This window comes from Gossypium hirsutum, chromosome D09 (genome assembly GCF_007990345.1).
Source record: "Gossypium hirsutum isolate 1008001.06 chromosome D09, Gossypium_hirsutum_v2.1, whole genome shotgun sequence".
Taxonomy (NCBI): Eukaryota; Viridiplantae; Streptophyta; class Magnoliopsida; order Malvales; family Malvaceae; genus Gossypium; species Gossypium hirsutum.
The window spans coordinates 52,522,707-52,545,222 of NC_053445.1; the positions used below are offsets into that span (position 1 = coordinate 52,522,707).

The 22,516-nt window shown below is 31.1% G+C and overlaps 4 protein-coding genes and 1 pseudogene across 5 annotated transcripts; 2 read left to right on the top strand and 3 right to left on the bottom strand.

Annotated features, from left to right (window-relative positions):
* Positions 1-377: 377 nt before the first annotated feature.
* Positions 378-1,834, bottom strand: LOC107929012 (AT-hook motif nuclear-localized protein 20). The gene has a single exon (XM_016860334.2). The coding sequence runs from the start codon at positions 1,467-1,469 to the stop codon at positions 636-638; it is 834 nt and encodes a 277-aa protein (XP_016715823.2). The 5' UTR covers positions 1,470-1,834; the 3' UTR covers positions 378-635.
* Positions 1,835-5,657: 3,823 nt separating this feature from the next.
* On the bottom strand, positions 5,658-8,557 carry LOC107929062 (bet1-like SNARE 1-2). The gene is made up of 6 exons (XM_016860400.2): positions 8,410-8,557; positions 7,344-7,500; positions 6,848-6,904; positions 6,698-6,757; positions 6,513-6,598; positions 5,658-6,065 (listed from the first exon to the last, which is right to left on the bottom strand). The coding sequence occupies exons 1-6, from the start codon at positions 8,421-8,423 to the stop codon at positions 6,041-6,043; spliced, it is 399 nt and encodes a 132-aa protein (XP_016715889.2). The 5' UTR covers positions 8,424-8,557; the 3' UTR covers positions 5,658-6,040.
* Positions 8,558-12,982: 4,425 nt separating this feature from the next.
* LOC107929063 (uncharacterized) lies at positions 12,983-13,600 on the top strand. Its single transcript, XM_016860401.1, has one exon. The coding sequence runs from the start codon at positions 12,983-12,985 to the stop codon at positions 13,598-13,600; it is 618 nt and encodes a 205-aa protein (XP_016715890.1).
* Positions 13,601-17,468: 3,868 nt separating this feature from the next.
* On the top strand, positions 17,469-18,101 carry LOC107929064 (uncharacterized). Its single transcript, XM_016860402.2, has one exon. The coding sequence runs from the start codon at positions 17,469-17,471 to the stop codon at positions 18,099-18,101; it is 633 nt and encodes a 210-aa protein (XP_016715891.1).
* Positions 18,102-18,923: 822 nt separating this feature from the next.
* On the bottom strand, positions 18,924-21,405 carry LOC107928989 (protein PSK SIMULATOR 1-like; annotated as a pseudogene). Its single transcript, XR_005918330.1, has one exon. The product of XR_005918330.1 is annotated as a protein PSK SIMULATOR 1-like (transcript).
* Positions 21,406-22,516: the final 1,111 nt, after the last annotated feature.

The following is a 22,516-nucleotide window of genomic DNA, read 5'->3' on the forward strand; positions in this document are numbered from 1 at the left end:
AGAATAAAATAACATTAGTTTTAAAGGAAGTTTTACTTTATACTACAAATTTAAATTTTAATTGTATGAAAGACATTAAGACCCAGACAAACATACATACTTTTATATATAATCAAGCACAAAAACAAGACATGAAATTTAGGGCAGTATTCTGGGCAATAAGTGGAATTAACCAAAGCATTGAAACCATTTATATTTTAAAAACCCAATAATCTTTATAACATCAACATACCTTCTTCCCTGCAGAAAAAAAAAATGCACTGTGCACAGCTACATATTTCTTTTACATGTCTAACCCATGATGCATAATTAAAAAAAAAAACCCTATCTCATATGAAAATTTCATATCAATAATGGAAATTAACAATTTCAAAAAGTAGCCTCTAAAATAATCTTTTATTATTGCAGACATTAAAAAAAGAAAAAAAAAAGCAAAGGGAAAGAGAGTTTAATATACATTAAAATCCCCCAAGATTGTTTATCTTGTTTCACTTGTCTATTATTTTTTTTTTTTGCTAAATTTTCTCCCAATCTCTCTAGTTTTTCAATACAGATTACACAAACATTTTTTTGTAAGACCTTAATTAAGTTGTCGCACTCTCTAATTATATATGAAAGATAGTCTCTCCATTTTATTAATAAGGTGGTCTCCCATGTGTCCAACCATAGGGTTCATGCCCTAGTTGCCCTCCATTTGAGAGTAAATTAGGAGGCAAATTGTATATTGGAAGTGAAGATGGATCAGGCAGACCTGTGTGTGAACCGCCGCCTCCGCTACTCCCAATTGCCGGAGGTGAATCGTTTGCTCCGCCTTGCATCGGTCCACCGTGACCGGCGCTTACAACTTCTTCTTCATCTTCTAAAGGCAGTCTTTCATAAGTTGCGTTGGAAAAAGTTGCTGCAATGACCATAACAGGCCCTGCTGCTATAAGTGAACCGACAACACTTCCTCCAACAACTTGTCCTTGACCACCAGCTAAGTACACGGTGAGCCCTGTCGATCCCGGTGGAGCCGGTCCGGGGAGAAAAGCCCCGGTCAAAGACAAAATTTCAAACCTTCCATGAAGGGCGACCACCGCGCCGGGTGCTGCCGGTTGTCTTAGGGTAACGTTGGCGACCGAGCCGCTGCCGCTAAGCACGCAAACTCCACGTTGTCTTCTCCGAGCGAATTGGGCTATACTCTCGGCTACATCGGTTCCACTTGCGACTTCCATAACATGACTACGGAGCGCGTTAGGGCTATCCCTTGTCACAAAAATGGGTGGTTTAGGCTTGTTTTTGGATCCCGGTGGACGACCTCGGGGTCTTCGGTTACCGACCTCGACCGCTCCTTCTTTAGGCTCATCGCCGGTGTCCCTATCTTCATCATCATCATCCCCTCTTCCGTTGGTTCTACTTTTGCTAGCATCGTTCATAGAGATTTCAAGGTCACTTTTGTTTAAAGCTGGTGAATTGCCTGCCGGGTCCATACCCGGTAGGCTCACCTGATTAGCCCACCAAGGGTTCGCCAGCGTTTCAAGCTAAATCCAACACACAAAAACAAGAACTGGGTCGAAGGTTTTAAGATCAAATAGCTAAATTCAACAAGAAAAAAAAAATTAGGGTTTATAAATAGCTGCTTCAACAGTGTTAACCTTACACCATAACTGGGGAATCAAATTTAATCTGTGATGAAGACGGATGAACAAGATCAAACGATAACCAAGAATTTATTTGATGGAAGAACAATCAAAGAACCCTTGATAGCATCAAACACAGAGAAAGAGAAGAAAAGAGAGAGAGAAAAGGAAAGGGAAATATATATATATATATAAACTAAAGCAATGAGAGATATAAAATTATGCAGTATTTAAAAGAACTCAGAAAAGAAAAAAAAGAAAAAAAAAAGAGTATACAAAAAAACTTAAGACAAGATTGGATCAAATGTTCTTTTCTTGTTTGAAAACTGTATTGTGTTTATTTATTTATTTATTTGGGGAGTTATTAGCTGCCTGTGTGTATTACTATAATTTATTATAGAGTGTGTGTATTATTATATTAATTATCATGTTCATATATTATTAACTTTTCCTTTTCTACACCATTAAATTATTATACAAACAATATATTGTATAACTAATGTACTAAAATGATAATAAAAACAATTTTAATTCAAGATTTATAAGAATTTCCAAGTAATTGTCATCATTCATGTATACATTAATAATTTATATCATAAATATTCAAAAAAATCATATTATATGAATTAAAAATTTATTTATTCATATAATACTTGTGCTGTTTTAAATTCCATATATTATATTATAGTTTTTTTTAGGTAAAATTAATGTTATTAGAATTGGATCGATTAGCCTGATCTGATCGATTTATCATGCCAGATAAAAAGGTTTAATCAATTTCTAAGTGATCGTTTGGAACGGGTAAAATATAAAATATTAGGACGAAATATTGGCGATTGAACTGATTTTATACATTTTTAATGTATATTTTTAAAATTTTAAGTAATTTTTATTAATTAATTAATTATTATTGGATTAATGGTCAAACTGATAAATTAAAAATTGATAGTCTACTCAGTCTAATCATTAGTCCAGTTTTTAAAATTTTGGATAAAATTACATTTGCAATTTTTAAAATTTTAGATAAAATCACATTTGCGAGTACAAATAATATACATTCGAATAAATTTGATAATAAAACAAAACAAGGCTAAATTGATAACTTAAATGGAATGATCCTTGTATAAAAGAAAATATAATATTTTAATCTAAATCAAAATAAATTTAAGCAAAACTTCACATATGATAAGACATTAACTCGAAATAAATTTTAAATTAAAAGCCCATAAATAATATATTATGTGTAATAAAATTCCAACATAAAACTCAAATTTTTGGAGAATTTTATTGGTCATTTGTAATAAAATGGCAAAAAATGAGGTGAGCATGGGAATTAGGGTTTCGTGGGGTGGCGTGCGGGTGGGCAGGTTGGGAGCACGTCGTTTTCTCGTGCCCCAACATAGCTGAGGAAGCAAATGAGAGAGAAAGAGCTTTTGTAAAATAATGGACAATTTATCAATAAAAGCCATTTTTTTCAAAAATTATCAAAATGGGCCCATTATTTAATTATTTACTGGAATGGTCCATTTTCCGCGAAATCGCGTCCACGTCAGTGCGATGTCAGGGTACGCGCCAGGAAATCTCGTCCACATCAGCGCGAGTTGCTGACGTGGAAGCAAATCGCTCCCTCTAGGACGCGATTTGCTGACGTGGGATGAACAGTTTATATTTTTTAGCTTGGAAAACTTTGAAAGGCCATAACTTTTTGCTCGGTTGTCCGATTGAGACGGTTTTTTTTATTTTGAATAACTTTTCGAGATCTACGCGCTGACAAACTGCCGAAGGTGGTTTGCTGCAGTTTTCGTCGAAAAAGATCCTTTTTTGCCTCTAAATTTTGATTTTTTCAATTTAAAATTGAATTTTGAAACATTCAAATCATTGTTTTCCTTATTTTTTTAATCATTTATTTATTTGTTAGCGAGTAGATCTCAAAAAGTTATTCGAAATAAAAAAAATCGTTTCAATCAGACAACCGAGCGAAAAGTTATGGCCTTTCAAAGTTTTCCAAGCTAAAAAACATAAACTGCTCATCCCACGTCAGCAAATCGCGTCCTAGAGGGAGCGATTTGCTTCCACGTCAGCAACTCGCGCTGACGTGGATGCGATTTCCTGGCGCGTACCCTGACATCGTGCTGACGTGGATGCGATTTCGCGAAAAATGGACCATTCCGGTAAATAATTAAATAATGGGTCCATTTCGGTCATTTTTTAAAAAAAAGGCTTTTATTGGTAAATTACCCTAAAATAATAAATAAAAGGTTAAAATCTGCATTAAAATTTTCTACTTTATAAATTTAGTATTTAACCTTTATATTTTTATTTCTAAAAATTTAATTTTTTAAGATCAAAATTTAAATTTAACTGCTAATACTATTAAAAGTATTTTGTTAAATTCATATTCATTACAAAATTAATTTTTTAATAGATTGCTACTAAGTGAGTTTTATTATTATTATTTCAAAATGTTATACCAACAAATTTAACCCAAAAAAAGTTAATATTGTTAAGAATTAGATCTGAATTTTGAAATCTGAAAAATAGAGACATGCCTAAAATAGACTTGAGGTAGATATTTATAAATATGAGTGAACTTAAACAAAATTTGAGACCAATATTTCAAATTAAGTTGAGTTTAAAGTATAGATTATGTAAAAACTATAACCCAATCTATTCTACAAATATTTAAATATATATATAATCATAATATTTGATTAAAACACCGTACCTAGTTTCAAGAAGGTATTTCTACATCCATTTAACCATAGACATGCACTTTGCTAGCTAGCCATTGGTACCCCATTATCAAACAAACCATGATCATATGAACTTTAACCCTTTTTTGTGTCAACTCAAAACAAAGTAGATCCCTTAGGCAATAATAACACTAGGCAATAATAACACCACCATTAAAACACCTTGCAATTTAGGACCCCCAAGTAGCCAACTTCACTTAAACGGGTATTATTTTATGTAAGGAAAATGACTTACATGAAAGAAGAAAATAACTTGAAGAAAATCATAGATTGAAAAGATTATGTGCAAACTACAAATAAACAAAGGGGGACAAAATGAAAGGCCATGATTCAAATTTTTGTAATTTTATTTAAGTTAAAATATGTCATAAAGTCTTTATACCCTTCACAAATTTAGAATTTAGTCCTTATACTTTTATTTTAGGAATTTAGTCTCTTAATATTAAAAAAATTATGTTCTTTTTAATTTAATATTTAGTATTTTAAATGCTTACATTATAGATTTAAATTACATTATATAATACTAAAAATTCTATTACATGTTTATGTGTGGGAACCATGTAAAAAGAAAACATGTGTGTATTTACGAATTACATACAAAAAATTATGAAATATAAGGTTTAACAAATATGCAATACGTACAAAATAAAAAAAATAGTTTTAATTGAGAGTAAAAGGAAATTTAAATAGCTAAATACATCGTATTAAAAATATTAAATACATTATAATTGTTTATCATGAGATTGTCATTTTTCTTGAGTTAATATCGCGTTAACTTGTGATACCAATTCAATCAACGACATTACCAATGTAGGTGAAACAGTTTTTGTAATAACTAAAATGTATAAAAACATAAAAATAAAGCTTTGATTAAAATGGTGAAATTGTTTTTTATAAATGTTGGTGATATGGGTTCAAATCTCAACATTTGCAATTGTTTTATTTAAAAATAAAAACAAAAATACTATAAAACTTATTTAAAAAATATAAAATTATAAAAATCCACCTTCAGGTTTACTGGGTAAATCATTAATAGAAAATAAAAGAAAAGAAAGAAAAACTATTGTTTAAACTTCATTAAAGACAACTCTATAATTTGTTGCAGTCATTATCAAAAGTGATCTTGACAGTGGAAATAAAGAGATTCATCCAATATACTGTAACAATCTCGACCGGCCAATAAATTCTGGCTGTAGTTAAAGTTATAGGTTCTTTTTAGTTTTTATTTCTAAAAAATAAAAAGTAATTTTAATCTTTATCTCAGTCTAATTGTGTTCTTATTATGTTACCCAACTTTATGGACGTTGCATTGCCATGAAATTGAAAGAACTTTAGTCTAACATAGTTAACATGTTACAACAATTGGAGCTATAAATATGCTATATATCTAAATTTCAATTCTCATTTTTTTCTGTTTTTTTACTTCTTTGGTAAAAAAACAATTGTCTGCTGAAATCAACATTACAACATTCAAATGTTGGGGGGGGGGGGCTGCCTGCCTTAAACCAGTTGAACTGCGATTCGAATTTCTTCTTATAATGAACTACCGTGCTAGCAAACTGCGAGCAGTACCAGATTCTCAAGAAAAGAAATGGGATTTTTTTGGTGCCTTTGACAGACATTCGGTTCTCGTATACGGACCAAACTTCCAAGAATGTTGTGGTTTCTTCAACCACGGACATATCGAAGCATCCTGCATACAAGGAAACTATCAGCAACAGCAAAGATTCATTCAAGAAAATACTCAATAATGTCATGCCTTGTACGTTTTGTTTATTCTTAAGCATTTCCCTAATGAAGCCTATCGGTTAACACGCTCTTCCCCTTGTATACAAGTGATGAATCTTGTTTTGGTACACATGTGGTCATAATCAATTAAGCAAAAGGATGTGCAATAATTTTTTGGAGTTGATAAGATCTTATAACATTCAAAGAATGCCATTGATCACTTGAAAAACGAAAAGGTTCCAACTACCGACAAGTAGGTTCAACCAATCATGCAATCAACTTTAGTACCTTAACTCGTCGTTAATATAAACATCTTTCAAGCAGATAAAGCAAAAGAGATGACAGCGCCTATGTTAAAGCACAAAGCACGAGAATTCACAATCGACAGTAATGAACTAAATATGCCATTTACCTAAAGAGATAGTATATTATTAAGAAGGAAACCACGAAGGCCATCACCAGTGTACACATTTTCCTGTTGGACTTCTTCTCGAACACCTATAGAGCAGCAGCCTCATAATATTCAGCCAATTTTTATCAGAAACTGAATTAAACAAACATGAAGTTAAAATAGTAGCGCAAAACTTGTTTAGATACCTTCTTGAACCGATCCATGGTGCCAGACATTATGCCCCTTGTAGCATCCATGCCATTGCCCTGATTTACAACAAAATCAGTTAAATAACAAGTAAACCAGAATTTTTCATGAAAGTTGAAGTTTTGGGTTTAACAGCTGCAATTACGCACCATCCGGTCAAGCATACGATTATGACTCTCCACTTCATCATGTATATCACCTGTTAACTACAAACAATTTAGGCATATCAATAGTTGGCCAAATGAGTACAAACCATAAAATTTAGGACATCTTCAGTGAAGAATGATTAATAAAATTCCCATAGAACAATTTTATTGATCAAGTAAAGGAGCACAAGACTTTGCACAAACTAACATAAGCCCATTAATACAAACGAACAAATAGAAGACTTCATGCTGGAATATGCAGTGTTATGAAACTAGTGTGAGAAGAAAAAGGTAGAACAGCCAATGCATGTTGACAGTGAGGAGCTCATTACATGTCCTAAAGGCAAAAACCTATAAAATTCAAGCATCTAACTTTGTTAACAAGGCCATTCACTGAGACTCGAAAAGAAAGCAAAAGTTTATATATATATATTTAATATTTAACAAGTTGCAAATTGTCAATAAAACAGAAATGTAAATCCTCTTTGATCGAACTTACTCTTTTCAGAAAAGCAACTCTGTCATGCAAGCTCTCTATAGCTTTGCCATTGTCATGGTCCTTAACATCGTGAGAGAAAGATGAAGAAGCCCTTATACCACCTTCTTCAAGATTATCCAGGCCATCAAATAGAGCTGATTTCGAAGAGCGGTGATCCCTTTACAATAACGGGTCATGCCATAACTTAGAAAACATGAATGGAAATAATGAAGCTCTCAACATAGTCGCAAAAATATAAGGTGGAAAAGAAAAAAAATCGATGTTACCACATCACGTTAGTGATTATCAGGTCCATCCCGAAAAGCAAACAACAGAGTAAAAGCAATATGAGAATCTTGATATCATTACAATCAAATTATTGAAACACAACATTGCTAAGACTTAACTTCTCACTGATGAAAGATTGACTGGGAGAAGCATTCAAAGAAAAACATAAAAAAGGTCAGCTACTGAGATCAAATCAATTATATGAATTTTCTTGGTTGCAAAAATTCAAGCAGAGAATCGACTCCATCACTACAATTCTTATCATAGGCAAGGAATTTAACGAATCAACATAATTAATTGATTTTTGAAAGGATTGTAAGAGGACTATTCTACGAGGCCATGTCAAAAACCCAGAAACCTAAGGGATCAAACCAAGCTAAAAGCTACACGCAAAGCTGAAATATATGAAAATCCTTCAGGGAAAACAAAAACAAAGGATCATTTCTGTTGCTAATTTCATCAAGTTCCAACATTTTCGAATAATTCATCAACTTAATGCTAATCTAAGAAACTACAATAAGTTAACAAATTCAATAGAATTAAATCTAAATAAACAATCAAAATCCCTGAAACGTAAGGGATCAAACTAAGTCACAATCAAAATTAAAGCGGAAATCTGAAAAGCCATCAAAATAATAATAATTCTATTACTAATTTCGAAAAAAGTTGCAACATTCTCGAACAATTCATCAACTTAATGTTCAAAATACACCAAGAAATTAGGGAAAAAATTCAAAAAATTCAATATGAAATGCACAATTAGCGGAAATCAAATCGAATAAAATATGCATAATCTTACCTTCTATAACTCATTGCTTCAAATTCCACTTCCGTTTTCCGAATCTGCAGTTAATAAATTTTTACGACTTCCACTGGGTGGGAAAGGAAACAATCTTAAGTGGGTGGCTATTTCCATTATTATTTTTTCCTTAAAAAGGCCCAAACTATAAACGTGATGAAGCCCATACTCTTAATTTTAACATAAGCATTTCTTCATTAAATCAAACATAAATATTAAAAAGATTATGTAATTTAATTTTTGATAATAATAACCTCAAGGTGAGTTTGGACGGGTGGTGCGTTTATCTGTGGTTAGTGTAAAAACAGCGGTGGCTGTAAAATTAAATACTCTAGTGATACTGTAACGTGAGACAAAAAATAAGCTAAATACACCGCACCGCACTCCACCGCTTATCCAAACCCACCCGGACTAAGAAATGTTATCAAAATTGTTATCTATATTTGTGTATAAGTTTCCTATCCATATGTAACATTTTCCTAAATTAAATCATAAATTTAATTATGGTGTAATTGTGATCACACAAAAATTGATAATTTATAGTTAAAAAAAAATTCACTTTCCCTAATATTTCCCTAAAAAGTATTTGAATGTAAGTAATAATAAGAAAACAAAAATAAATTATATTCAAATTAGATAATCTGGCACAATTCAAATAAACATATTCTTTTTCTCAATAAAAAACAAATTCATTAATAGCAAAATCAAAAGTCATACAACTGTAATTCAAACAAAATATAACCATAAACAACTCCGATAGAAATGAAAACCAACAAAAAAAAAACACCTAAATAATAAAATAGTATGATAAAAACCCATTCATAACTACCTCCCAAGCATAATTATATTAAACACCTGAAAAACAACTTTAACCAACATGTTATTTTCGGTTTAACTAGTTTAAATTCGACATCATCCCTTGTTATTTGATAGGACTCAACCTTCTCATTTCTCAATCTCCAACGTTTACGAGAAAAGACCATGGATATGAAGCACTTAATCCCCATTTTTGTCATCTTCTTCTTCTTTATGTCTACTACTGCCGCATCAGTAGCATTAGCTCCATCATCATCCAACACTCAATCTTTCAGCTTTTCTAAACCCCCAGGGGACCAAACATTTTTTATATTACCTAACGATGTTGATCCTAAGCTTCAAAGCATTTGTGGAGAAACTGACTACCCCATCGAATGTTTAACAACAACTATTCCATTCCTAGATGAAAATGTTGCCATAATCCCGGTGTCTATTCTCAAAGTTGAGATTGATGCAATTCATAACAAGACTAAGGAAGCGATAGACAAGGCTTACGAGTTTTCAATGAATCCCTCTACCTCAAGACTCCTCCCTTTATGTCTTAAAACTTGTATTAATAACTACAATGCCATTCTAGAAAGCAAACAAAGAATCCTTGATGCAATCTCTATTGGTGATGCTAACGAGCTGAGCATGGAGCTAAGCCACAACATGGAGCATGTATTTGCATGTGAGGACGAGTTCAAGGAAGCCAAAATTGAGTCGCCAATAGTAGAATTAAATTCATTGCTTGTTAAGATAATTACCAACAGTTTGACGATCTATGTTGATATGGTCAAAGTTTAGAGGAAAAACTAATGACAAACAAAATACATTAAGCCTAAAAATTATTGCATTTTTTATTTGTAACCCCTAAAATTTATTTAATATTTATTTTATGTGAACAATAATTTTATCTATTTATTTTTTTAAGAATTTGTAATTTTAAGAATTTGACCAATATATATACCATATGGATTAACAATCAATTGAAACATCGTTTTTTTTTTGTGTGTGTGAATAAAAATCTGTAATACTGAATTACATTAGAATTGACTGAGGGGTAAAAGCATCCCCATCCTTATCTGCTTCAGGAAATTCTAATGCTTCCTTAGGAGGGACATCAAAATTGAAACATCATTTTTAATATTCAATTAGCGGAAAATAAATCGAATATAATATGCATGAATCTTATCTTCTATAACTCATTTCTTTCAACAAATTTTTAAGACTTTCACTTAGTGGGAAAAATATCAATCTCCAACTTTTAAGAGAAAAGCATTTAATCTCGATTGTCATCATCTTCTTTTCTATGTCTACTACTTTGGTATCAATAGCTTTAATCCCATCTTTATTTGACGCCTAATTTTCAGCTTTTTAAAACTCATAGGGGACCAAACATTTTCTATATTACCTATTGACGTCGATCCTGAGCTTTAAAAAATTTTGTGGAAAAATTAACCACCCAACCTAATATTTAATATCAACTACTTCATTCCTGCTAGATGAAAATGTTGCCATAAATCTCGTGTTTGTTCTCAAAATTGAGATTGATGTAATTAACAGCAAGACTAAGGAAGCTTTAGACAAAGCTTCCGAGCTTTCAATGAATTCCGTTACCTCTAGACTCCTCCCCCCTTTATGTCTTAAAACTTGTATTAATAACTACGTACAATGCCATTCTAGAAAGCAAACAAAGAATCATTGATGCCATTTCATCGGGTGATACTAACCAATTGAGCATGGAGCTAAGGTACAATGTAGAGAATATATTTGGCTGTGAGGATGCGTTCAAAGAAGTTAAAATTGAATCGCTAATAACAGAATTGACCATTGACATTATCTGCTTTTAGAGAAACAACTAAAGAAAAAGCCTACAAATTATTGATTTTTTATTTGTAACCCTCCAATCCTTTCTCAATAAGATGATGTATTATTGAAGGTAAGCACAGGATTACAATAACACCTAAATTTTATTTAATATTTATTTTATGTGAAAAATATTTGTATCTATTTAATTTTTTAGGAACCCATAATTTTAAGAATTTGACCCATACACATCCATAGATTTTTATCTATAACTCATTGTTATTAATGAAATTTCTACACTTCACTGAGTGCAAACAATTGTGTTAAGTAGGGTGGCGATTTCCATTAAAATGGCCCAAACTATAAACGTAGTGAAGCATCGAAGCCCATACTCTTAATTAAAAAATAATTTTCAATCCTATCCAAAATAATTATCATCAAAATCATTTCAATAATATATAAATTTGGATAGAATTTACAAGTGGGGAATTAAATCAAAATAAATTTGGATATATAGAGCTTAGATTAGAATAAAATTTGAATTAATAATTGCACGTGATGGAACTCAAATATAATATTTCAAAATTTCTACCATCAAGCTAAAGCCTCTTCGCAATGAGCCATTAAGTTGAAGTCTCATTAATACTTTAAATAATCAATTTAAAATTTAAGTGATGATTCTGAAATGTTTAGTGAAATTAACCTTAATTTATTTTTATTTAACATATTTTGAAATGGTATATGCTATTTTGGTATACACTTTTTTATCCTTTTTGGATTCTTTTCGGATGTTATTTTGAGATGAACTTTATCATATTTGGGAGGGCTGGTATCGGGTTGTCTTTGGAATCGGATTAATTCAGGCTTAGATTTTCTCGAACTCGGGTCTTTTTTTATTTGTACCTATTCAAGTCGAGTAAGTTTAGACAAATTCAAATAATGTTGACGTTGTATAATTTTTTTCTGAATGTAATAATTAATTTGCTTTTATATAATGATAACATAATACAAATTCGCTTCATGTAAAGTAGAAACTTTATATAGATATTTTAGTTTAATAGAAATATTGTATATAACATAACTAAAATTTGCTTATTACATGTAATTTTTATGATTATTATAATATATATATGAATTTTATAAACCTAATTAATATTATTATATAATTATTATATGAATTTTGTTTATTTGAATTATTATCTCGAATATATAAGACACTAGTTTGGAAAAACTTATACATTGACAAAAAACAATCTATATTATTTATTATATTACTAAATTGACATTTGGATAAAAAAATTACATCCTTAAAAGATACACTCAATTGAGCTCTTAATGAAAAAAAATCAATTAAGTCCTTCAGATACCAAAAACATCATTGACCGATATGAGAAGCTAACACATGACATGCCACATAAACAAATATAATAACGTCACACAACATATAAAAAACTAATTAAAATCATAAAAATTATAGAAAATACTAAAAAATATACAAATGTAATCCTAATCATACAAAAATTAACAAAAAAGTTTACTTTCCCTAATATTCTCTAAAAGTTATTTGAATGCAAGCAATAGTAAGAAAACAAAAATAAATTACACTAAAATTAGATTGTCCAACACAATTCGAACCAAAATGTTTTTTTTCTCAATAAAAAATAAATTCATTAATAGCAAAATCAAGAGTCATACAACTATAATTCAAACAAAATTTAACCATAAAACAACTCGGATAGAAATGAAAACCAACAAAAAAAAACACCTAAATAATAAAATAATACAATAAAATTAAACTCATTCATAACTACCTACCAAGCATGATTAAATCATGCACTGAAAAACAACCCTAAACCCTTAACCAACATGTTATTTTCGGTTTAACTAGTTTAAATTCATCATTGTTCTTTGTTTTTGATAGAATTCAATCTTCTCATTTCTCAATCTCCATCGTTTAAGAGAAAAGACAATGGATATGAAGCACTTAATCCCCATTTTCGCCATCTTCTTTTTTATGTCTACTACTTCCGCATCAGTAGCATTAGCCCCATCATCATTCGACACCCAATCTTTTAGCTTTTCTAAACCCCAAGAAGATCAAGCATTTTCTATATTACCTATCGACGTCAATCCTAAGCTTCAAAAAATTTGTGAAAAAACTGACTACCCCATCGAATGTTTAACATCAATTATTTCATTCTTAGATGAAAATGTTGACATGATCCCTATGTCTATTCTCAAAGCTGAGATTGATGCAATTCATAACAAGACTAAGGAAGTGTTAGACAAGACTTACGAGCTTTCAATGAATCCCCCTACCTCAAGACTCCTCCCTTTATGTCTTAAAACTTGTATTAATAACTACAATGCCATTCTAGAAAGCAAACAAAGAATCCTTGATGCAATCACTATGGGTGATGCTAACGAGCTGAGCATGGAGCTAAGCCACAACATGGAGCATGTATTTGCATGTGAGGAGGAGTTCAAGGAAGCCAAAATTGAGTCGCCAATGGCAGAATTAAATTCATTGCTTGTCAAGATAATTACCAACAGTTTGACAATCGAGGTTGACATGACCAACTTTTAGAGGAACAACGAAATGCATTAAACCTAAAAGTTATTACAATTTTTATTTGTAACCCCTAAAATTTATTTAATATTTATTTTATGTGAACAAGAAATTTACCTACTTAATATTTAATTTTAAGAAATTGATCAATATACATTCCATTTGAATATAATATTCAAGACTTTCCCTTGGTGGGAAAAGAAATTGTAAAGTGAGGTGGGGTTTTCCATCAAATTTTTTTCCTTAAAAGGCTCAAACTATAAACGTGGCAATATATAAACTTGATGGAACTTAGATAAAAACAATATTTGAAATCAACTCACAATAAAATCGGATGGAGTCTACACAGAATAGAATTTAGATTAAATCAAATCTAATCTAAGAATCATATAGAATATATCTTAATTAAAGCTCATTAATACTTTGAAGAATCAATTTAATATTTAAAGTTTAAAATTCAATTTAAAATTTGAGAGATAATTTTGAGATTTTTGGTAAAATTAACCCTATTTTTATTTAATATATTTTGAAAGGGTAATTTTCATCTTTTTTGGATTCTCTTCGGGTTTTATTTTTGTCTAAACTCATATATATTCTTGTTACTAATCTAATCGTGTTCTGTAATGATTAATTCCAAATATAATCATTTGGATATATTATTTGTATTTGTAATTATAATTATTTGAAGTTTAGATAGATTCAAATAATATTAATCTTTTATAAATAATAAATACTTTTATTTTGAACATAAATTCGCTTCATAAATAAAAACTTGATATAGATGTTTTTGTTTAATAAAAATATTGTATATAATGTAAGTAATATGTAACTTTATGATTGTCTATAATATATGTATATATATATAAGAATTTTATAAACATAATTAATATTATTATATGTATAAAGTTAGTTTATTTGAATTATTATTTAAAATATATAAAGCAAGATTTTAGAAAAAAAATTAAATTGACAAAAAACAATCTTTATTATTTATTATAGTACTAAAATTACATTTAAATAATTTTATTTTTATTATATTTAGACTTAAAAGGTGAAAAGTTCTTGGTAAAAAAGGGTAAACTACACCCAAAGTCATTAATTATTAGTAAGTTTACATTTTGGTCACTCAACTTCAAAAAGTAACAAAACGGTCACTAAACTATTCAAAAGTTTTTATTTAAGTCACTGAGTTATTAAGTTTGTTTTTTTTAATTCGATTAGTGAGCTCCAAGAGACAATTTCTTGATCAGTATGGCGGATTAGTACCCATCGGCAAGGAGAAGAACATATTTTAAATTCAGGTCGATTTGACGATTGATGTCAGAGATTAGAGAAAAATGTTGTTTGAATTTTGGCTCACAGATTCGTGATATTTAAAGTTGTTTTATAAAAAAAATTGAACTATAGAAGAGAAATGGGGAGAAAAGTTTTTGATTAGTGTAAACGGTATAAATGGAGAATGCCATACAACAACAATTTTAATAGCCAAGTGACTTAAATGAAAACTTTCAAATAGTCTAGGACCATTGTGTATTTTTCTTTAAGTTAAGTGATCAAAACGTAAACCTACTAATAATTTACTAACCTTGAATGTAATTTATCCGAAAAAAAGCCATCAATTAAGTCTTTAAAAGATACACTCAAATAAGCTCTTAGTAAAAAAAAAAATTCTACTAGGTCCTCCAATAACAAAAACATTGTTGACTGATTTGACCACCATTAATGAACCCTTATGTGGTTGACAAAATGAATGAGAAGTTGGCACATGGCATGGCACATAGAAAAGTATGATGATGAGGTATGCCACACAGCATATAAAATATTAAAATAAAAAAATTCAAAAATCTCGTTTAGAATGAACCCGAACAGATGAATGTCCAAATTTATTTGAATTTGGACACTTATTTATCTTATTTTATTCTAAATGTAGTTTATAATATTATAGATAATTATAAAGAATGTTGATAAGTTGTAAAAGATTAAAAATATATATAAATTATTAAAATAGAAAAATTATAAACAATTATTTGAAATTTATAATAAATATAATAATAGTCAATAATTATTAAAAAATTCTAAAAAATATTAAATATTAAATATGATTTAAAGATTATTATAAAATTGTGTTCATACTATATACCTCATATTTCATTTTTTATCCTTAGATTTAGATTATTTCGGGTTTAAATTTTCTTAAATTTAATGAACTTTCTCAAACTTAAAATTTTCAGAGTCAAATCATTACGAACTTAAATCGGCACAAACGAACTTTTAAACTAAAACCTATTTTGCAAACTCTATTTTTGGCCCTATCATGTACATGCTTTCAACAATATATATACATATATATATGAAACTTTTTGTTACTTGACCATTTTTAAAAACTAAAATATAAGCATTTCTTAATTAAACCATACATAAAATTAAAAAGATTATGTAATTTAATTTTTTGATAATAGTAACGTAATATAACTCAATCCAAACGTGACTAAGAAATGGCATCAAAATTATTATATACATTTGTTAGAGAAGGATTGTATGAAACGGGACGCCACGTCATATGTATCCTTTTTTTCAATAATTTAATGCCACATCAGCAATTTCATATTAAATTTTAGTATTTTCACCCTTAAAAGAATCAAAAGAAAATGAAAATATTAAAATTCAAGATAAAATTACGGATATAGCATTAAACTATTGAAAAGAGATAATATTCCTATACCTTCTATCTATAATTAAATCATAAATTTAACTATGATGTAATGATGACCATAAAAAAATTGATAATCTGTAAGTAAAAAAAAAATTCCACCACCTCCAATACTTCTTTAACAAAGTATTTGATTGTAATAAAACAAGAACCCGTTGGACTAAAATTAGATACATGTTATTTTCGTTTAAATTCACCATTACTTCTTGTGGTTGGATAGAAGTCGGTCTTTTCATTTTCTAATCTCCAACTTTTTAAGAGAAAAGAAAATGGATATGGTCATCTTTTCTATGTCTACTACTTCCGCATCAGTCTTCATTTGAGGCTCAAATTTTCAGTTTTTCTCAACTCCAAAAGGATCAGACATTTTCTATATTATCTACAGATGTTGATCCTAAGCTTCGAAAATTTTGTGGAGAAACTAATTTGCCATTCCTAGATGAAATTGATAGCCATAAACCCCATGTCCATTCTCAAAGTTGAGATTGATGCAATTGATAGCAAGACTAAAGAAGCGTTAGACAAAGGTTCTGAGCTTCCTTCAAGACTTTTCCTTTCATGTCTTGAAACTTGTATCGATAATTACAATTCCATTCTAGAAAGCAAACAAAAAATCCTTGATGTTATCTCTGTGGGTGATGCTGACCAAGTGAGCATGGAGCTAAGTTTCAATATGGAGAATGTTTTTGTTTGAGAGGATACGTTCAAAGAAGCTGCAATTGAATCACCAATAACGGAATTGAATTCATTACTTGTCAAGATAATTACCAACATGATCAACTTTTAAAGGAATAACTAATGAAAATTATTGCATTTTTTGTTGGTGACCCCTACAGTTTACTTAATATTATTAATATTGGATTGAAGCATCATTTTTAGTTGTTTGTAATTACTAGTATGACCCTATATTATGTATATAATTTTGTGAAGGAGAAATTTTCATTACCTATTTTTAGGTTAAATCTGGTTACATATTCTCGGATATTTCTCCATCAAAGTAAATGAATTTGAGCCATTGTATAAAACGGAAAGAAGTTAATGCTAAAATTAGATTGTTGGGTCAAACTTGAACCATGATGTTATTTCTGTCCACAATCTAATGCCTTCAACTAGTTTAAATTTATCATTGTTTCTCCTTCTTTGACAGAACTCGATCGCTTCTAAAAGAACGAGACAATGGAGATGAAGCATTTAACCCTCCTTCTCAGCCTCTTCTCCTTCTCTGCGTATACCGCTTCCCCTTTAGTAGCTTTAGCTTCATCTCCTTCCGATGGTCAGTCCCCCAGCTCTTCTGAAGACCAGCCACCCCAAACAGTTTCGAAAATACCTTCCAACGTCAACCCTAAGCTTAAAAAAATCTGTCAAGAAGTTAATCACCCCACCGAATGTGTTACAACAGCTGGTCCATTCCTAGGTGAAACTGCTGATATAAGTCCCGTGACTGTTCTTCAAGCTGAGATTGAAGCAATTGATAGCAAGGCTAAGGAAGCCTTGGCAAAGGCTACAAAACTCGCAGCGGATCCCACTACCTCAAAAACCATCACTTTTCCCCTAAATATTTGCATTGATGGTTACAAAGCCATTCTCAAAAACAAACAAGCAATCCTTGATGCTATCTCTAAACGTGACGCTGATGACCTAAACATGGAGTTAAGCTCTAATGTGGATCATATAAGCCAGTGCGAAGATGCGTTCGAAGAAGCCAAAATTAACTCCCCAATACCAGAACTGCATTCGTTACTTGGCAAGATTATTTTCAACAGTATAAACATTGGTGTTGATATGGTTGATTTTGAGAACAAGAATTAATTTTAAATAATCTATAAATGACATTAAGTCTATAATTATATATATTTTGTAAAATAATTTATTTTAATTTGAATGCCCTTTACATTTTGTTTCATCTATTTTTCCTTGGTACAAAATTTATCAAATCAACAATTAGTCTGATATTGTGCCATCAGCTTGATCTATTTTTGTAAACTTGGTATTTTTTTCGAGTTTTCCCACTCTTGGTAAATTTGATGGCATGACACTCTAACATTATGCCATGTAAGGTGATGACATTGCACAATCTCAGAGAACCACGTTATCAAATGGACCAAAAGTGAGAACAGTTATCTAGTTTCAAATTAAAGCGGACCAAAAAAAGTTCGAGACCAAGTTGGAAAAATTCACCAGTTGAGGGACTAAATGTTGCTTTCAAGGCCCCCACCCCAAGATAACTAATAGGTGAATGCCCTCAAAAAAGAGCAAAAAATAAGACACTTGAAATGAGAAATGCCAACTTTTTATATAATTCAGTTAATATGCATTGCACAGCCTTCATGAAATTTCAAGGCATCAAGTAGAAGAAAGCCATGAAAATATCATGTGTATATGTGCATATATAAATAAAGCATAATAATGTCAAGGAGTGCTTAAAACCAATGATGCTATTCTTTATGCATGCTGCAGACACTTTCATGCTTCCTTCCTTACTTTAAGGGAACAGCATGCTAACGTGATGTTTCTTTTCAGAAACCACCATTTTATAGTTGATGTAAAAGCCTTTTGTGCCATTGACTCGAATGCTGATTCGAGTGCAAATCTTAAGTCTAGCAACCACGAATACAGAGGAAATATCTAATATCGACTAAAAACATTAGTAATACACCATTAGTCGTCACAATGGGGAATGCATCAATATACCCAAGTACAATCGAAAAGAATTGTAAATCACTGCATTATCGACCTACAATATAACAAAGGCACAGGTAGCCTTAAGAAACTAGTAAAAATGAACAGGAAAAACATGTACACAACTCACAGTGGAGGGAAATACTTCTTTTCTTTCTAAATTAATCGAAATTTTCGTAATTTGGAAAGAAAAGACATCCCGTACCTTCGAAAGTAAATGCATTAATCAACTTCAGGCTTCGGTTACGAGCGCCTTTTTGTTGTGTAAGTATCTTGTTGAACCTTCATCCGTCTTTTCGCTTGACTATAAGGATCACAAAAAAGTACCCTACATGCCTCTACATGTATTGATAATTTGAACAATGTAAACTAATTAAGATAAGAATTTTCACATTGCAATTGCCACTCCACACAGTCCTCGAAATCGAAACTGCTTGCACAATCCAACAACGCGTTTTGTTGATGCTCAGACCGACATATGTAATTCAACCCAACAAGAAGCTCAGAGATGGCTGCTTCAGTCTTTTCCCTATCAGCAAAATACAATGTCTGGAGAAGAAGAACGTTAGTCCGAGCAACAATTTGCTGCTGCTCGAAATTCCGCTCGCTTTGCCACCGGATCATGTTATGTGCCAGTGGGGCAAGCCAACTTAATATCCCGTCAAGAGTTTCTTTCCAATCGTGAGCCAATGGAGCATCATATATTGCCAAATTCTTGACATAGGACTTGAGATTAGTCCTTAGAGACAGTCTCAAACTTGTTGGCAACATTTGATACAAATCGTCTCGAGCTTCTTCGCCGACCAAATGAGGGTAGTGCAGTAATTTCTCGATCACAATTATTACATTAGCATAATGCAAGGCAAGAGCCGAACCTCCCACGGTGGAGGGTGAAGCATATAGAGCTAACCTACTTTTAGGACCAAATTGTGCATTACTCAACACGACTTGATTGCCTGTGATCACCATTCAAACGATCATTTAGTCGAGGCAAACAAAAGGGAGGAGAACGATTCGGCCACTCTCTCTTCACCCCATCATTCGCAACACTACAACAACCTGAAATCTGACTACTTCGATCATCATGATCAACGATCCGATCATCACCAGCATCGTACCTCGAAGCTGAACTACCCAAACTAAGACAATTGGTCAAAAGTCTCCCGGGACTAGTACCACAAGGAAAACCGGAATCCTCCATCCGAAACAACCTGATTTCACCCTTCCGTGAATCGATCCCTCGATGCTTCAAACTCACTCCCCTTTTCTCCGCCACACTTCTCTCTACATTTTCAAGTTGACTACTCCCAACACTACTACTCTTACTAAGAACCCCTTTCAACTGCCTAGAAACAACTTCGACTCGATCGGAAAACCGTCCATTAACCCTCCCGGAAACCCCATCTTTTCCCAAAGCAGATTCCCCAAACACAACAAGAATCCTAGCAAAAATAGTACAAACAGTCCTAGCCAACAATTCAACAACCTTATCAAATGTTTGGTTCCAAAGTGAAACATCCTTAAGATGCCTAACATCTTGTCTTTGCCAAATCAATTTTTGTTCAAAAGCTCTCTTACTTTCCTCATGTGGGTTAGCTTGAAACTTCTTAGTACCATGTTCTAATTCATTCAAAACCTCCATTTCATTATACAACTTAGCAGTCAAATTAACATACCTTTCTAATTTTCTAACCATCCCTTCCATATCTTTAACTAAAAGTCCTAATTCCCTAAAATCAATAACCCCATTCAAGATATCCCCAAAAACATGTTCGAAACCTTGCAAAGCTGGTTCATTACATTTCTTGCCTAGTCTAGACACAACATTGGCAACCTTGGTTAATTCATCTAGCTTTTCAGCTAAAGCAAGTGAAAGAAGATAACTTTCATCGGCTGAAACTAAATTTGAAATGCCTTGGGATTTTAAGATCTCGGATTTGAGCTTCGAGATCTCGGGTTCAGACAAGGATTTATGGAAGTGAACAGTTTTGGACATGACATTGGCTACTTCAAAAGACAAGATTCCAACAGTTTGAGGTTTTTTGGATGTTAGGTTGTGTTGGGTGTTTTTCTTTTTTTTAGAAGAAGGTTCGAGTAGAAGGGCATGTTTGAGATTGGAACTTACCTGGTTTCCCATTTTAAGTATCCAAGTTTCTGCTACCATTGCTGGAAGTTGAAGCTGCTGTAATAAAGCTTCTGCCTTTGGGGTTTTCAACAGCTTAAAGGAACGAATTTCATTAAGAAATCAAAATGGGATATTTATATTTCCCTAAGCAACGAGAACTGAAGCAAAAGAATTTAAGACAGTTCTTTCAGTTCATTTGAAAAGACAAGATGGTGGGTTGTATTTGAATGCGGTCTGTGAGTTTTGGAAGTATTCCTTATGTTTGCAGTTGGTTTTTTATTATTATTTTTTTCCCCTCTTTTTCAAATTTATAAATGGGTTTAGTACGTCCATTATGTCATAAGTTTTAATTTTTAATTACATTATTTCTTCTTTATTTTAATCAATTTAAGTAATTCATTTTTCGTGTTCATTTTTATAATTAGAATGATTCAGTTTGAATCACATGAGTTGAGTTTTAAGACAAATGTGAACCAAATTATTAATTAATAATAAATGCCTATAGTTAAATGTGTTTTTTTTTCCAAATAGTAAAACGAGGTATTGAGCTATAGAGATATAAAAAAAAATCATGTGATAAAGTTAATTTAATCATTGTTTAACCTCTCTTCTATAATTTTCATTTTTTTCCTAATAAATGAGACAAAGAAAATGATATTCATACTTTAAGACTATCATTCAGTTTTGTATAGTTTGGTTGATAATACCCACCTAAAAGTTAAGGAATTAATGAGTGTTTCATATGAAATTGAATTTATATATACTTTTTAAAGTAAACAAATAAGTTAGATTGAATTTTTAAAGAAAAAAAATGGGTGGGGTAAAAAAAAGTGAAGCAAAGTACACCCAAACCAACACATCTAAAAAGTAGTTGGCCATAATTTTATTTAGCTCAATTTCATGCATAGAGCCAAGAGCATAAATGCATGGATGTAGCCACATATCAAAAGGGAAGTGCATTAGCTTTGTCATTCAAGGTTAGTTAGGGTTTTAAAATAATATGAACCCCAAAAGCAATTTATTTGTTCATCTAAAACATTCTCCAATAAATAAAAATTAAAAATCCCAAAACTCTATTTTACTTACAAAATCATGAATTTCATGTCAAAGGTATATGTTTTGATTATCGGGTTAAAGAAAACTACGAAATTGTCCACTTGTTGGAAAATTTAGGTGTTTATCTTCTCCTCTTATCATAAAGTTTTTATAGCGTGACCGATTGGATTTTAACTCGATTAGTAAATAGTATGGAAATTATCTTTTATCGATACATATTTAACGATGTAAACATCAATTTTATCAGTAAATTAATGATTGGTTTAAAAAGAAAAACTGATAGAATTTTAAAGTAATCTCTTCTTTTGATATTCAAGCCAACTTTTTGATAAAAACACAAAAAGAGAACCCTACTTTTCCCATC

Coding starts and splice junctions, on each gene's coding strand:
- LOC107929012 (XM_016860334.2), bottom strand. CDS start 1,469: ATGGACCCGGCAGGCAATTCACCAGCTTTAAACAAAAGTGACCTTGAA.
- LOC107929062 (XM_016860400.2), bottom strand. Junction 6,599..6,697: donor CCATGGATCGGTTCAAGAAG/GTATCTAAACAA, acceptor GCTGCTCTATAG/GTGTTCGAGAAGAAGTCCAA. Junction 6,066..6,512: donor ATAATATACTATCTCTTTAG/GTAAATGGCATA, acceptor CCTTGTATGCAG/GATGCTTCGATATGTCCGTG.
- LOC107929063 (XM_016860401.1), top strand. CDS start 12,983: ATGGATATGAAGCACTTAATCCCCATTTTCGCCATCTTCTTTTTTATG.
- LOC107929064 (XM_016860402.2), top strand. CDS start 17,469: ATGGAGATGAAGCATTTAACCCTCCTTCTCAGCCTCTTCTCCTTCTCT.